The sequence below is a fragment of the Chenopodium quinoa genome, unplaced genomic scaffold (genome assembly GCF_001683475.1).
Source record: "Chenopodium quinoa cultivar QQ74 unplaced genomic scaffold, ASM168347v1, whole genome shotgun sequence".
Taxonomy (NCBI): Eukaryota; Viridiplantae; Streptophyta; class Magnoliopsida; order Caryophyllales; family Amaranthaceae; genus Chenopodium; species Chenopodium quinoa.
This window is the reverse complement of record NW_018743574.1, coordinates 6,415,366-6,429,466: the sequence shown is the minus strand read 5'-3', so window position 1 is coordinate 6,429,466 and position 14,101 is coordinate 6,415,366. Positions and strand designations below refer to the sequence as shown.

At 42.4% G+C, this 14,101-nt stretch overlaps 1 protein-coding gene across 1 annotated transcript; it reads right to left on the bottom strand.

Moving 5' to 3' along the window:
• Positions 1 to 363: 363 nt before the first annotated feature.
• LOC110682356 lies at positions 364 to 1,890 on the bottom strand. The gene is made up of 4 exons (XM_021858688.1): positions 1,692 to 1,890; positions 1,324 to 1,433; positions 1,088 to 1,218; positions 364 to 827 (listed from the first exon to the last, which is right to left on the bottom strand). The coding sequence occupies exons 1-4, from the start codon at positions 1,741 to 1,743 to the stop codon at positions 689 to 691; spliced, it is 432 nt and encodes a 143-aa protein (XP_021714380.1). The 5' UTR covers positions 1,744 to 1,890; the 3' UTR covers positions 364 to 688.
• Positions 1,891 to 14,101: the final 12,211 nt, after the last annotated feature.

Genomic DNA, 14,101 nt, shown 5'->3' with positions numbered 1-14,101 from the left:
ATTTTGTTCATTCCTATCTTGTAAATTGATTAATTAAGATGGATAATCAAATTTCTAAACCAACAAATCTCACATTTCAATGCAATGTACAATTTAATTTCATGATAATAGTATTAAACATAACGGAATACTCCATAATAAACAAGATTATGGTCCCCAACCCAACATTTGTTTTCATACGTTGTCTTTGTCATTGATAATGCTTAGATTAATCAAGCATAGCATTGCTCAGAGTCAACTAGCATTTTTTTTTTCTCGTAATAGGTGAAATTACCAAATGGCACATACCAACTTCCTCGTTTGGCAAGTAATTAATGGACCACATCACATGTATCAAACTATCAATTGTAGAAAAAAAAAAGGTAATAAGGCATACTCGTACTTGTATATTAATAGAACTAATTAATACGCAGTAAAAGTATATATTAGACATTTACAGACACATAATAGACGCTTAAATTACTCTAAACAAAAATACATCTTTGTTACACACCGACCACTAATCATACACATATAGTCATGTATCATAAATTCATAACTATAGTGTGATGACAACATTTTCATAACACCTTAGGCCTAGTACATTGATTAGGATCTAATAGACTCTCCAACAACTTGGATTATCATACAAAGGACTTTTACAACATAAACAGCACTTGTATCAAAAACCTCGTACTTAAAAGTATAATCACATGCTACTGATTCTTGTATCTGGATTAGTTGATCCTAACCTAGCAACATGATACTGTGCGGCATACTTGTACTTGGGAACTTCTCCTTCTATTACCGGCGGCTCGTTAAGGAATGCCCAATTGCTTCTTGTCCACCTGCACACGTACAATTGCAGTTTAAATTGCACTACTAACGTGATTTATTTATATCCATTTTTACAAAATACATTAGACCGTGCATATAACTTAGAGGTGATCACATTCAGCCCGGCTCGAAAATAAAACGGGCTTTGACAAGCCTAAAAACACATTTTAGTCCAAAATCCAAATAACACCTGAAAACCCGCTATATTTTTTGCGGGTTTAAAGACCCGGTCCAAATTTTTACCACCTCTAAAATAACAAAATAAACTTACCAGCCATTAAGATGTTCAAGATCGGCATCAGATTCCTTGCCTACAATGATTTTACTACTCTTTCTATCAATCATTGGCAACGAAGTCGATCTTTTAAGCTCATTTGGAGCAGATTCTTCATTAATTATATCCTGCAAATGGGTAATTAAAATCTCAAAATCAATGAAATAATTAACAAGATTAACAACTAATTAAGAAACTTATTAATTATATCAAAGATAAATCATTATTCATACCTGAACTCTAGGAGAAACAGCTTTAAGATGTTCTTCCTCTGTTTTCTTCCTGAGTTTCCAATAATCTTCAATGCCCTCTTTCGTTAGTGACTTGTTTCTCATCAATTTTACTAATCATCACCAAAAAAATTTAGTTAGTCAAGATGATTTACATTGAACGATACCACATAAACAAGGATTGTCACACGTGATAGGCTTAACGAACACAACTTATTTTAAATGCTTCTCCATAACTTTTAACAGTAGATATGAAGCATTCTAATAATCCGTACACACGGGAACAACATTTTATAAAACGATTTCTGAATTGTGTTACATTAAATTTACATGTTACAATTATATACTTCATGAGACCAAGAATTACATACCATATTTTTGATCTTGAACCGGGGAATCCCATCCAGACATTAAGGAACCCATGACTTGATATTTTTTGTGCTTCAACTTTTGTTTTTGATTTTGTTTCTTCACTCTTAATTTTATTTTTTGTTGTAATGCACTCTATTTATTTATTTGTAACAAGTTTTTTGGATTTTAAAGTAAGATAGATTCAAAGTTAGTGATGAGGTGGAGCCCACCATAATATATGATTCTTATCTACATTGTTATTTAAATGATACATCCTTTGATTTTTAAGGTAATGTTTCCCGAGCTATCTTTATCAACTTTAATTAAAAATGGACAAGATATTTTTAGGAATGGACAAGATATTTTTTAGGAATGTACTAGATAATTAATTTATTAAAAATAGAAAGTTAAAGTTTGCATAAACTATGGACTTTATTGTAGTACATATGATAATGTTTATCTAAAAAACTATGGATTTAAGTGTTAAACCGCTTCAATCTAGATTCATATTACATATGGCGTATAAGCTGTCAAAACTATGGAATTTATTGGAAGTTGACTCTAATTTTTGGATTTTATAGTTTCTCTCGATTATCCAACTAAGTTTTGGATGAAATATAGATGTGTTTATATTTGATAATCTTAAAAATCCAAATTTGATTCCTTGTATAAATGACGTGTATATAATACTTGTACACCAAGACATATATTCAGCATTCACATCATCACATATACGGTTGTATGACTTGTATCTTGTATGTTGTGTGTCATGCATATATCGATTTGGCCGCTACAATAATGTTGTATCTTGTACCTTACCAAGTATTCTGTTAGTACCTTATAATGTACTTCGTATATAATCATAACAAAGTTTGTATCTTTTATACAGTACGTATATAATGATGAATTATCACCAAGCATAGCTTAGTCTAGTGGTCAAGTTTGTGTCTCATAACCAAGAGATTGTGGATAAAACCCTACTAGAGACACTTTGAGAGCGGGGATTCCCATACCCTTTCCCCTCACTCTTAAAGTGATCTCTGAGAGGTTTTCGATATATATATAATGATGAATTATCACTACCAAAAAAATGTCCATATAGAAAGGAATTCTAGCGATGGAATTTTATCCATTTCTAAATTAGAGACGGAATCAAAAAATCCATTTAGAGACGGAATTAGCAACGGAATTGAAAATCCGTCTCTAAATTAGAAACGGATTTTTTTTCCGTTGTTAAATTAGCAACGGATTTATTTTCCGTTGCTAAATTAGCAACGGATTTATTTTCCATTGCTGAATCTAGCAACGGATTTATTTCCCGTTGCTAAATTAGAGATGGATTTTTTTTCCGTTGCTATGTTAGCAACGGATTTTTTTTTCCGTTGCTAAGTTAGAGACGGATTTTTTTTTTTCCGTTGCTAATATGAGCGAAGGATTTTTGATTCCGTCTCTAGATAATTTTTGAAACTAATTATTTAAAATATTACATACATTAGATACGAATTATGCAAGTTAAATTCATCTCTAAATTAGAAACGGATTTTCAATCCGTCTCTAAACTAGAAACATTTTTAAATCCGTCTCTAAATTAGAGACTGATTTGAAAATCCGTTTCTACATTAGAGACGGATTTTAAATTCCGTCTCTAATATTTCTTTCATTTATCATCAATTATGTGCGTAAAAGTAAACAAATAATATTTGGTATAGTTGGTACGAGTTTTACTATTTGACATTGAGGTCACGGGTGACTTCTACTAACAGCAATATTGCGATTGGAGATTCAAGGAAAAGTTTTTACCAACAGAGTGATTCCGTCGATAATCCGTAGCTAGCTATGTCAGATTTTTTTTTTTTCCGTTGCTAAGTCCAGCGACGTATTTTTTTCCGTCTCTAAATTCATTTAGCGACAAGGTTTTTACCAATAGAGTGATTCCGTCGATATATCCGTAGCTAGCTATGTCCAACGACAGATTTTTAGCAATTAGCAACGGATTTCACCTTTTGCTAAAAGGCCAAATTTTTGTAGTTTATCAATCGGTGGTGGATCCCACGTAATGCATGATTTTTTTTTTTTCAATTCAACACCCGAGTTATTTCAAGCTTATCATAGCTCTTAAATTACACATATATAATGTCATAAGTTGTGGATGAATACGATAATGCATGGTGGACGGACTAGGTTGTCTAGTCAAATATTGCTTGTATTGCAATTAAATAAATAAATAAAAAATGGCTAACTAGATTCCCTACCTTATAAAAAGTAGAAAATAACTCTTAGGAATAGTGTGCTACCAATTATACCCTCAAAAATATGTACAAAATTGTGTACAAAAATGTATATTTACTTTTTTTACCCTCATTAATATATTTGATTGGGTTTTTTTTTTCATTAAACATATCATCAATTAATACAAAGTTTTTTTAACAAAAACTTGTAATGCCTTTTTTTAAATAAAAAAAATTATAATGTTTTGTACTTCATATGTTATTATTGTTATTTAAAAAGGAAAAAAAATTGTATGTACGAAGACTTTGTTTATTACCACGAGATGATTTATTTTTACTCCTTCGTGGTTGCTCTTCTTATTTACAATTTTGTTTTCCTTTAATTATTACAAATATTGTTAAGGTTTATTAGCTTTTTAATTGTATATTACTAGGTGTGAAGCCCGTGCGATGCACGGGTTATGTTTCAACAACTTTTGTATACAGCCGGTGTACAATTATTTACTATACATCGGGGTCACTTTTTGCCAAATTTAGTGTCACTTTTACAAATTTTTGTGTAACTTTTATCAACAATGAAGTATAACTAACTCTTAATTATGTCAGAATAACTTTTATTCATTTTAAGGTAACTTTTGCACATGTTAGTGTCACTTTAATTATAACAAATGTATAATATTTTATTGTACATTTGTTTTATTTAAAAGGTTTGTGTTTTTGTGTGTGTTTAATGTTATTTTATTATTAATTACATATTATTATAAAACACCATTTTTTCAAACTTTATAATATGAAAAAATTATAATGTATTAAAATTACTAAGATAATAATAATTTTTACAAAAATATCTTATTTTGCTCCATAGATGATAGATATAATCTGTTTGGGTCCAATTTAGTCCAATTGGGCCTAGGCATTAAATGATCCAATTAAAAGCCCAAGGTCAAGGTTCAACTCTCCAATTGTGCTAAAGTCAAAGGTCAGCCCTCAAAGCAAGCCAATTGGGCTAAGGCCCAACCTCTCCATGTATGAAGAGGTATAAAAGCCATCAATATTCAAACATACATTATTCAATTCATAGATTCATATACTCTCATATATTCAAGCAAAGCCTCAAGCAACAAATTCTCTTGGCATAGTGTTCTCTTACTACACACTTGTACTGACTTTAGCATCGGAGGGCCTTCCTCGGCAACACCCCCGAGGCTAGTTTACGTGTGTTTACTGTGCAGGAAACCTTCGGCCCAGCATAACTTGGACCGAATCCAGTCTTCTCCGTTTCAGCGGACCTTCGGCAAGGTCCCATTGTTTTCACCCGAAACAATTTGGCGCCGTCTGTGGGGACGACTTTCAAAAATCTTTAAGCCAAATTTTCTAACCAAGATCATCTTGCAATTATCTTAGTAGCAATGGCTAAGAACCGCAAGAGCAAAAGCCTCCGTCAAGGAGCGGGCGAAAAGCCTAAAACCCCTACACCACCACCCTCGCCGGACCGGAACTCTCCAAGGGTGCCAGCTCGGGGGGAGGATCATACAAGGAGAATTCCCTTTCTCCCGTAATTCATGACTCTCATTATAGGCCGAGTCACTCTCGGTCTAGCAGGGGTGAGTCCGATCATAGGACACATTCAGTGCCCCAAAGCCAACCATCGGCTGCGCGCCCTCATTCCCATACTCGGCCGAGGACCCCTTTGACGGGGCCCAGCTCGGAAGAGGTGGCAAGAGCGCTGGCAGTGCTCATGGAGGCGATGAGGGCACAAAATATGCCACCACCTCGTGATCGAACTCCTCCGCATACCCGGCATCAGCGGAGGAAGTTAGACCATGATGGTGGGAAGCTTCCTTCCTTCCGGGAACTGGAAGAGTGGGAAGAGGATTCCTGGAAAAATGAAAAAGAGAGGAAAAAGAACCCTCAATTTTTAAAAGGATCCTCATCCTCAAGACCAGAAGCGCATAAGAGCAGCAGCTCAGCTTCTCGGCCAGAATCTACTCACCGAGAACCTGAGACTGTTCGCCGAAGCGTCCTTGACCGACTCGGCGGCAAGGAACCGAGCGTGCGCAGTCGCCTCTCGTTCCCTGCAGCCGAGGCCCAGACTTCCCAGCCAGGGACGAAAAACCACTCCTACCTCTCTAAGAGGGCGGAGCGCGGTCCCTTCGGCCAGGAACAAGGGCAAGGCGTTATGCTACCCGCCAGTTCACCATTCGAGCAATGGATACTGGAAGAGCGCGTACCCACGGTTAAAATACCGTCGCACATCACATATGACGGGACCTCGGATCCGAAGGATCACGTGGCCTCGTATGAGACTCATATGCATCTTTGCCCCAGATCCGAAGCGACTTGGTGCAAATATTTCCCAACCACTCTCAAGGGGGTCGCGCAAGCGTGGATCTCCAAGGGAGTAAGGCAAGGCTCCATAACAGGGTGGGATGATCTGTCCTCCAAGTTCAGGAGCAAGTTTTCCACGGCAAACCGCCGAGAGAAGACTACTGCAGAGCTCATGAGTCTACAACAGGGGGAAACCGAAAGCCTCCGAGACTATCTGACCCGTTTCAGTAACGAGTCATCCAGCGTCTCTCAGCTGGACCAGGGGCTAGCCGTTTTTGCAATGCAGAATGGCCTTCAGCCCGGAAAGTTCCTAGACTTCATGGTCATGCATACCCCGCAGACCTTGGAGGAAGCTCTGAATGCCTCGGATAAGTTCATCCGAGCCGAAGAATGGAACAAAGCGAAAACCCAACCTCAATTTGGGGGAGGGAAACAAAGACAAATACCCTTGTCTGAAGGCCAAGGCCATAAGGCAAAGGGAAAGTCAAAGGCCTCGGAGCAATCTTTGGCCAGCGACCCAAAGAAGGAAAGATCTGCCTCATACACAGGCAGATACGAGTCCTACACTCCGCTCTCTCTTCCACGCGCCAAAATTTACAGCGTGACGAAGGAGGAGCAGAGTTACCGAAAGCCGAGACCACTCCCAGAGTGGTATCAGCGAAAAAATAAAAATCAGTGGTGCGAGTTCCACGAGTCTTCGGGACACAACACTGAGGAGTGTATCCAACTGAAGGACCAGATAGAGGACATGGTCCGGAAGGGATACTTGAAAAAATACATCGCGGATCACCGCGAGAAAAAAGAATCCGAGAAGTCAGCAAAGGACTCTCGGCAAGACCTCGACTTCCCCCGGAAAAACAGTAAAAAGCCGGAGGGGAAATTCCCTCCGATCAATGTTATCTCGGGAGGAATATACTCTCGGAGGAGCACAAGCGACACCTTAGAGCTTTGACTCACCAGGTGAACAACGCTGACATTCAATCTCCCCAGTCGCCGGTGCCGAACATGACGTTCACAGCCGCCGACTGCCGGGGATTACGTTCCCTCACGAGGATCCGTTGGTGATCATCGCCACGGTGGCCAACCACGACGTCAGTAAGGTCCTTGTTGACGGTGGCAGCGGAGCAAACATTCTGTTCCGAAAGGCCTACAATCAAATCAAGCTGAAGCCCAAGCATCTTACGCCGGTACCCTACCCGGTATCCGGGTTCAATGGGGCTTCAACTTATCCAGATGGGAAGGTGACACTTCCTGTCACCATCGGCTGCGATGAGGCAGCCAGGAACGTCATGATTGAATTTTTGGTCATTGACGCTCCTTCAGTGTACAACGTGATTTTGGGGAGACCCATAATTCATGAGATCCAAGGGGTCGTCTCAACTTATCATCAGCTGATGATTTACGTCTCAGACGCCGGCTTCCCCGAAAGGATACAGGGCAACCAAAAGGACGCCCGAAGGTGCAACTACCTCAAACCATCCAATAGTCGCCCAGATGACAAGGATGAGGAGGAGAAAGAAAAAGAAAGAGAGCCGAGCACAAAAAAGCCGAAAGGCCTAAGTGCTTCGGCCCAAGGATCTGTACCCAGAGATAAAGGGCCCGAAAGGGAAAAGGCTAACTCTTCAGCTGAGCCGCAAGACTCAGAGAGCCAGCCGAAGTAACAAAAAGACTGGGACACCTGCCGACATTGGCAGCAGGCCAGATTATGAAGAGTCCAGTCCATCAGCAATGGACATGGACCAACAGACTGAAACAGTTGAGTTGGCCGAAGGAGACGTTGAGAAATGTGTAACAATCGGGATGAACCTTGATCCGAACACCCGTTGTGAACTTATTCAGCTCCTTCGGGACAACAGAGATGTGTTTGCTTTCTCGGCAGCTGATATGCCCGGGATAAGTTCAGACCTCATCTCCCATAAGCTTAATGTTGACCCGACGTGTCGACCAGTTAAGCAAAAGAAGCGGAATTACTCCGCCAATAAGAACCGAGACATCGCAGCCGAGGTCAAAAAATTGTTGGAGGCAGGATTCATCGAACCTTGCCAATATCCAGAATGGCTGGCAAATGTGGTGATGGTTCAGAAGCCCAATGGTACCTAGAGGATGTGCGTTGACTTCACGGACCTAAATAAGGCTTGTCCGAAGGATTTCTATCCCTTGCCGAGGATCGATCAGCTAGTCGATTCGACAAGTGGCCATGCCTTGCTTAGTTTCATGGACGCATTCTCGGGGTATCATCAGATCTTCATGCACCCCGACGATCGAGCAAAGACAGCATTCGTCACGAACGCTGGGGTGTACAATTACAAAATGATGCCCTTCGGATTGAAAAATGCGGGGGCAACCTATCAAAAGGCTGGTGGATCAAGTTTTTGCCGATCAAAAGGGCCGAAACATGGAAGTCTATGTTGACGATTCGATCGTCAAAAGCAAAAAACCAGAGGACCATGTAAAGGACCTGGCTGAAACTTTCGCCACCTTGAGAAAGCATCAAATGAAGCTGAATCCGAAGAAGTGTGTCTTCGGCGTGAAGTCAGGGAAATTCCTTGGGTTCATAGTCAGCAAAAGGGGGATTGATGCCAATCCCTCTAAAGTCAAAGCGGCGCTCGACCTTCCTGAGCCGAAAACGAAGCGGGATGTTCAGCGGCTCACCGGAAGAATGGCAGCCCTCTCAAGGTTCATTTCCAGAGCTTCAGATAAGGGGTTACCTTTCTTCAAAGCCCTGAAACTCCCGAAAACAAAAGAGCTCGTTTGGGAGGAAGAGCAAAAAGACGCCTTTAAACAGCTTCGGGAGCATCTGGCTCAACTCCTAACGCTGGCTAGCCCAGCTGAAGGAGAAACTTTGTACCTATATGTGGCCGTTAGCCCAGCCACCATCATCGCAGTATTGCTGAAGGAAGAAAGTAAAAGTCAGCAACCGATCTACTTCGTCAGTCATACACTAACGGATGCCGAGACTCGCTATCCTCTACTCGAGAAAGTCGCTTTCGCGATAGTAGTAGCTGCTCGGAAGCTGAGGCCCTATTTTGATTGCCATCAGATAGTGGTCTTAACTGATCAGCCGTTGGAAAAAGTTCTCGGCAAGGTTGAAAAATCTGGTAGGCTAGCCAAGTGGGCTTTTGAGCTCACTGAATTCAGCATCAGCTACCGTCCGAGGGCTGCCATTAAGGCTCAAGCTCTAGAGGATTTCTTGGCCGAATGCTCATACCAAGAAGCGCTAGACAGTGAAAAGAAAGTCTGGACCGTGTTTACGGATGGATCTTCCACCGAAAACGGTTCGGGGCAGGAGTAGTGATAACTTCTCCCGAAGGCAAATCCTTTGAGTATGCACTAAAGTTTTCCTTTTAAGGCCTCGAACAATGAAGCCGAGTATGAGGCAGCAATCGCCGGCCTAGAATTGTGCATCTCCCTGGAAGCCGATCATGTCTGCCTAAAAACAGACTCTCAGCTAGTTGCATATCAGATCAGTGGCAGCTACGAGGCCAAAGAGCCCTCCATGATAGCTTATCTTGCCAAGATCAAATCAGTCATTGCAGAGCTGAAAACTTTTGAGGTTCAGCTGATCCCAAGGGGTCAGAATACTCAAGCCGATGCACTCTCCAAACTTGCCTGTTCATCTCTTACCGAGCTGAACAGATCTGTATATGTAGAAGTGCGTCGAGAGAGAAGTGTCGACGAAGCACCTGAAGTGTGCTGCGCTGACCCAGAGCCTAGTTGGATGGACCCCATCCTAGCTTTCAAGCTTTGGGGAGAAACTCCCGAAGATAAAGCTTTGGCCTCCAAGATGAAGAGAACCAGCTCTAGGTTCATTGTCTTCAGGGGGGAACTTCTGAAAAAGTCCTTCTCAGCCCCATTGCTGAAATGCGTGAGACCAACAGATGCAGATTATATCCTACGGGAGATTCACCTCGGCATCTGTGGGAACCACATTGGGGGAAGAACCTTAGCCCACAAGGCATTGAGGACTGGATATTACTGGCCCACCATGATCGCAGATGCTAAGGAGCTGGTTCGGAAATGCGAAAAATGTCAAAAATACGCTCCAGTTATCCATCAGCCAGCAAGGGATCTTCAGCCGATCCTTAATCCACTCCCGTTCGCCCAATGGGGACTGGATATACTGGGACCATTTCCAGAGGTTGTGTACCAGAAAAAATGGCTGATGGTTGGTGTCGACTACTTCAGTAAATGGATCGAAGCCGAAGCAGCCTCGAACATTACAGAGCAAACTGTCAGAAAATTTATCTGGCAGAATATCATCACTCGATTTGGCATCCCGAGAGTATTTGTCTTCGATCATGGGAGGCAATTTGATAACTTGCCGCTGAAGCGGTATACAGATCAGTTCGGCATCAAACTGGCATATTCAGCGGTATGCCACCCGCAAAGTAACGGACAAGCCGAAGCTGCAAATAAACAGATCTTAAATGCCCTCAAGAAGAGGGTGGAAGATCAAAAGTCCAAGTGGCTGGAGGAGCTCCCAGGAACCCTTTGGTCCCTTCGGACAACTGAAAAAGAGGCAACGGACTATTCACCTTTTGAGCTGGTGTATGGTGCCAAAGCCGTTCTTCCAGTGGAAATTGGCTCTGAGAGCCTACGAGTGCACCACTTCTCAGCTGAGAATGAGCGACTGATGAGGGAATCTCTCAATTTCCTCGACGAAGTAAGAGACTCAACCCGAGACAGAATGGCCGCCTATAAGCAGAGAATCAGCAAATTTTATAACCGAAGGGTCCATGCAAGGCCTCTCAAAATTGGAGACCTTGTCCTTCGGAATGCTGCTGCAGTTCAGAAAGGCCGGATCCATGGGAAACTCTCAGCTGCATGGGAAGGACCTTATGAAATTTATGATGAGCTTCAGCCAGGGACATACCGACTTCGACAGTTGGATGGAACTGAGTTGAAAAATCACTGGAACGCTGATGTACTGAAAAAATATCATGTGTAAACCCTTCGGGGCAGAACAATCTTTATAAGTACATTTTGAACTAATGAAAGGCCTTGGAGCCGCCATTTATATAAATGTTTACAACTTTTTATCCTTTCAAAGTTTTCTTTGTTCTATCTACTCTTTAAGGGTTTTTTATTCAGCCTCGTCTAAAACCTTCGCCTTCGGGTAACTGGGTTTCATATTGCTAACAAAACTCGTCTTTTTAAAGAACACTGGTCTTTCAGCTGAAGTCAAACTTCAGTAAGACTTGTTCTCTCAAACTAATGAGTCCATGGACAATTCTGGGATATTGCCTTAACTGAGCCTTGTATCCCAGAGAGCCATTATCCGAAACATTGCCTTAAGTTGGCCCTGTGTTTCGGGTATCCATTTTTCAAAGATAGACAGAAAATCAAGGATAACAGCAACAGTTGAAAATTGTTTAATCAGCCTCGTCTGAAACCTTCGCCTTCGGGTAACTGGGTTTCAGATTGCTGACAAAACTCGTCTTTTTAAAGAACACTGGTCTTTCAGCTGAATTCCAACTTCAGTAAGACTTGTTCTCCAAAGACATGAGTCCATGGACAATTCTGGAATATTGCCTTAACTGAGCCTTGTATCCCAGAAAGCCATTATCCGAAGCATTGCCTTCAGTTGGCCCTGTGTTTCGGATATGCGTCTTTTAAAGAACACAGGTCTTTCAGCTGAAGTCCAACTTCAGTAAGATTGTTCTCCAAAGTCATGAGTCCATGGACAATTCTGGGATATTGCCTTAACTGAGCCTTGTATCCCAGAAAGCTAATATTCGAAGCATTGCCTTCAGTTGGCCCTGTGTTTCGGATACCCATTTTTCAGCTGAAGTCAATCTTCAGTAAGACTTGTATTCCAGAAGCACTGCCTTCAGTTGGCCCTGTGTTTCGGATACCCATTTTAAAGAAGTGAAGAAATTGTTTATTCAGCTGAAGCCATACTTCAATTTCTGGGGGGGCAAGAAGCACTATCAGTGCAAGTTTATGTTCGACAGAATGAAAGAAACAGTAAAGCATTCAAAAACAAAGCAGCTGAAGAAAAGAGCATCAAATTAATAATTTATGCTCAGAAATTGAGCTACAAGTTCAATTAAACTGTATCGGCAGCCGCCCACAAGCGGAAAATAACAGCTGTCGAAATACGTACATAAGCAAAAAAATAAACTGTTGTACGACAAGGCAAGCTGAAGCAAAAAACAAGGCAAAAAATTCAGAAAGCGGCAAGTCTAAAGTTAAGCGCATGATGAACCGCAAGATTCTGAAGACGACTGCCCGAGTTCCTATGCTTCAGCCCGAGGATCAGACTGATCAGAATTGTTGAGCCCCATGGTGGCCTCAGCCCCAGCAGCAGAAGAAGCAGGCTTTGCACTCTGCCGAGCCTCCCTTTCCCTCTGTTCAGCCTCCAACTCCATTCTCTCAGCTTCCTCTTCGGCTTCCTCAGCCTTAAGAATTTCAGCTTCGACTGGAGTTGCATACTTCATATGAGGGTCTTCGGGATTCTGGACCCATTCAGCACATTGGGACCAGTCCAGCTTCGGCTCAGCATGAAGGCAGACTCTTCGGCATACTCTGAACCCGTTTCTGAAACCCAATTCATATTCTTCCTGGGTATAGACACGGACTTTGAGTAGAGCCTCAGCATCAGCCAACTTCTTCTGGGTCTCCTCCAAGTCTTCCTTGGATTTCTTCAGCTCATCGGCGAGCTTGGAGGAGGAACCTTTCAGCTCATTCAGCTCCTGCTGAACTTGGGAAGCCTTTGTCTGAGCCTGGGCCACTTCTACTTTTTTGGCCATCAGTTGATCCTCAGCCTCATGGAGTTTAGCTCTTTGAACTTCAGCAGCAGCAGCAGCCTCTGAGAGTTGGACGTCCCTGGCTTGGAGCAGCTCTTCAGCAGCCATTCTGCTGGCTTCAAGAGCTTCTAGTCGTTGTTGCACTTCAGCTTGTGCAACAGCTCCTTCCTGAATACGGTTCTCAACGGCAACCTTGAATTTGGAGACGTCCACTCCCATGTGCTCCTGGAGGAATTTTTCCCCTTCCATCAGTGGGGAAAAACTTCCTTCTCCATAGCGTCGCAGAAGGTTTTGAGGGCTTCAGCAGCTTTTTTCTCGTACTCCTCACCCTTCTGCTGCTTCTCTTCAGCTGCTGCTTGCTTCAGCTTAGCAAGCTTTAATTCCTCTTCAGCTACCTTCTTGTCGTGCTCGGCAGCGTCTACCCTATCTTGTAGGGTATCTATCAGCTCTACAGTGAGAGTCTGATTGTGCACGAACTGAAAACAGGAGCACAAGTTAAAAAATAAAAAAGAATAAAAATAGAGCTGAATTTTAGAGGAAATAAAGGCAAGGAAAATCACATGCATCATCAGCAGTTGGTTAGACCTGGCTGGGTCAGGAACTGATCTGCTGGATTCGCCCATCCCAGCAGTGGCCTTCAGCGACCAGATTCTTGCCCTATCTACTTCGGACATGCCAGCAAAATCGCCGAAGTAGGCTGCAGCACCTTCACGGTTCTGACCCCATACGAGGTCCCAGATGTGATCTGGGATTGGAATTTGGGGGGCCGAGAAACCCATTTCTCCAGATTGCAGAGTCTGGAAGGAGGGAAAGGATGACGATGGATCTTGTTTAGCTTTGGATGGCTCAGCATCATCCTTCTCAGAAGAGTCAATTACTATGACCCCTTCTTCTTCAGGGGTGAGGACGAAAGCCTCAACCTCTCTTGCAATGTCTGCCGTGAAACCCTCAGCACTGGGCATCACGGCATCCTTATTTTTTTGCTCAGCAGCACTCTCCTGAATTTCTTCTTGGACCCCTCCCTTAGATTCGGGAGTTCTCTGATCCACCTCCATCTCAGGAGGTGGCGGAGGGGTCTTTTGAGGTGATTGGGGTGGTGGCCGGGGAACCCTCGGCGATCCATTG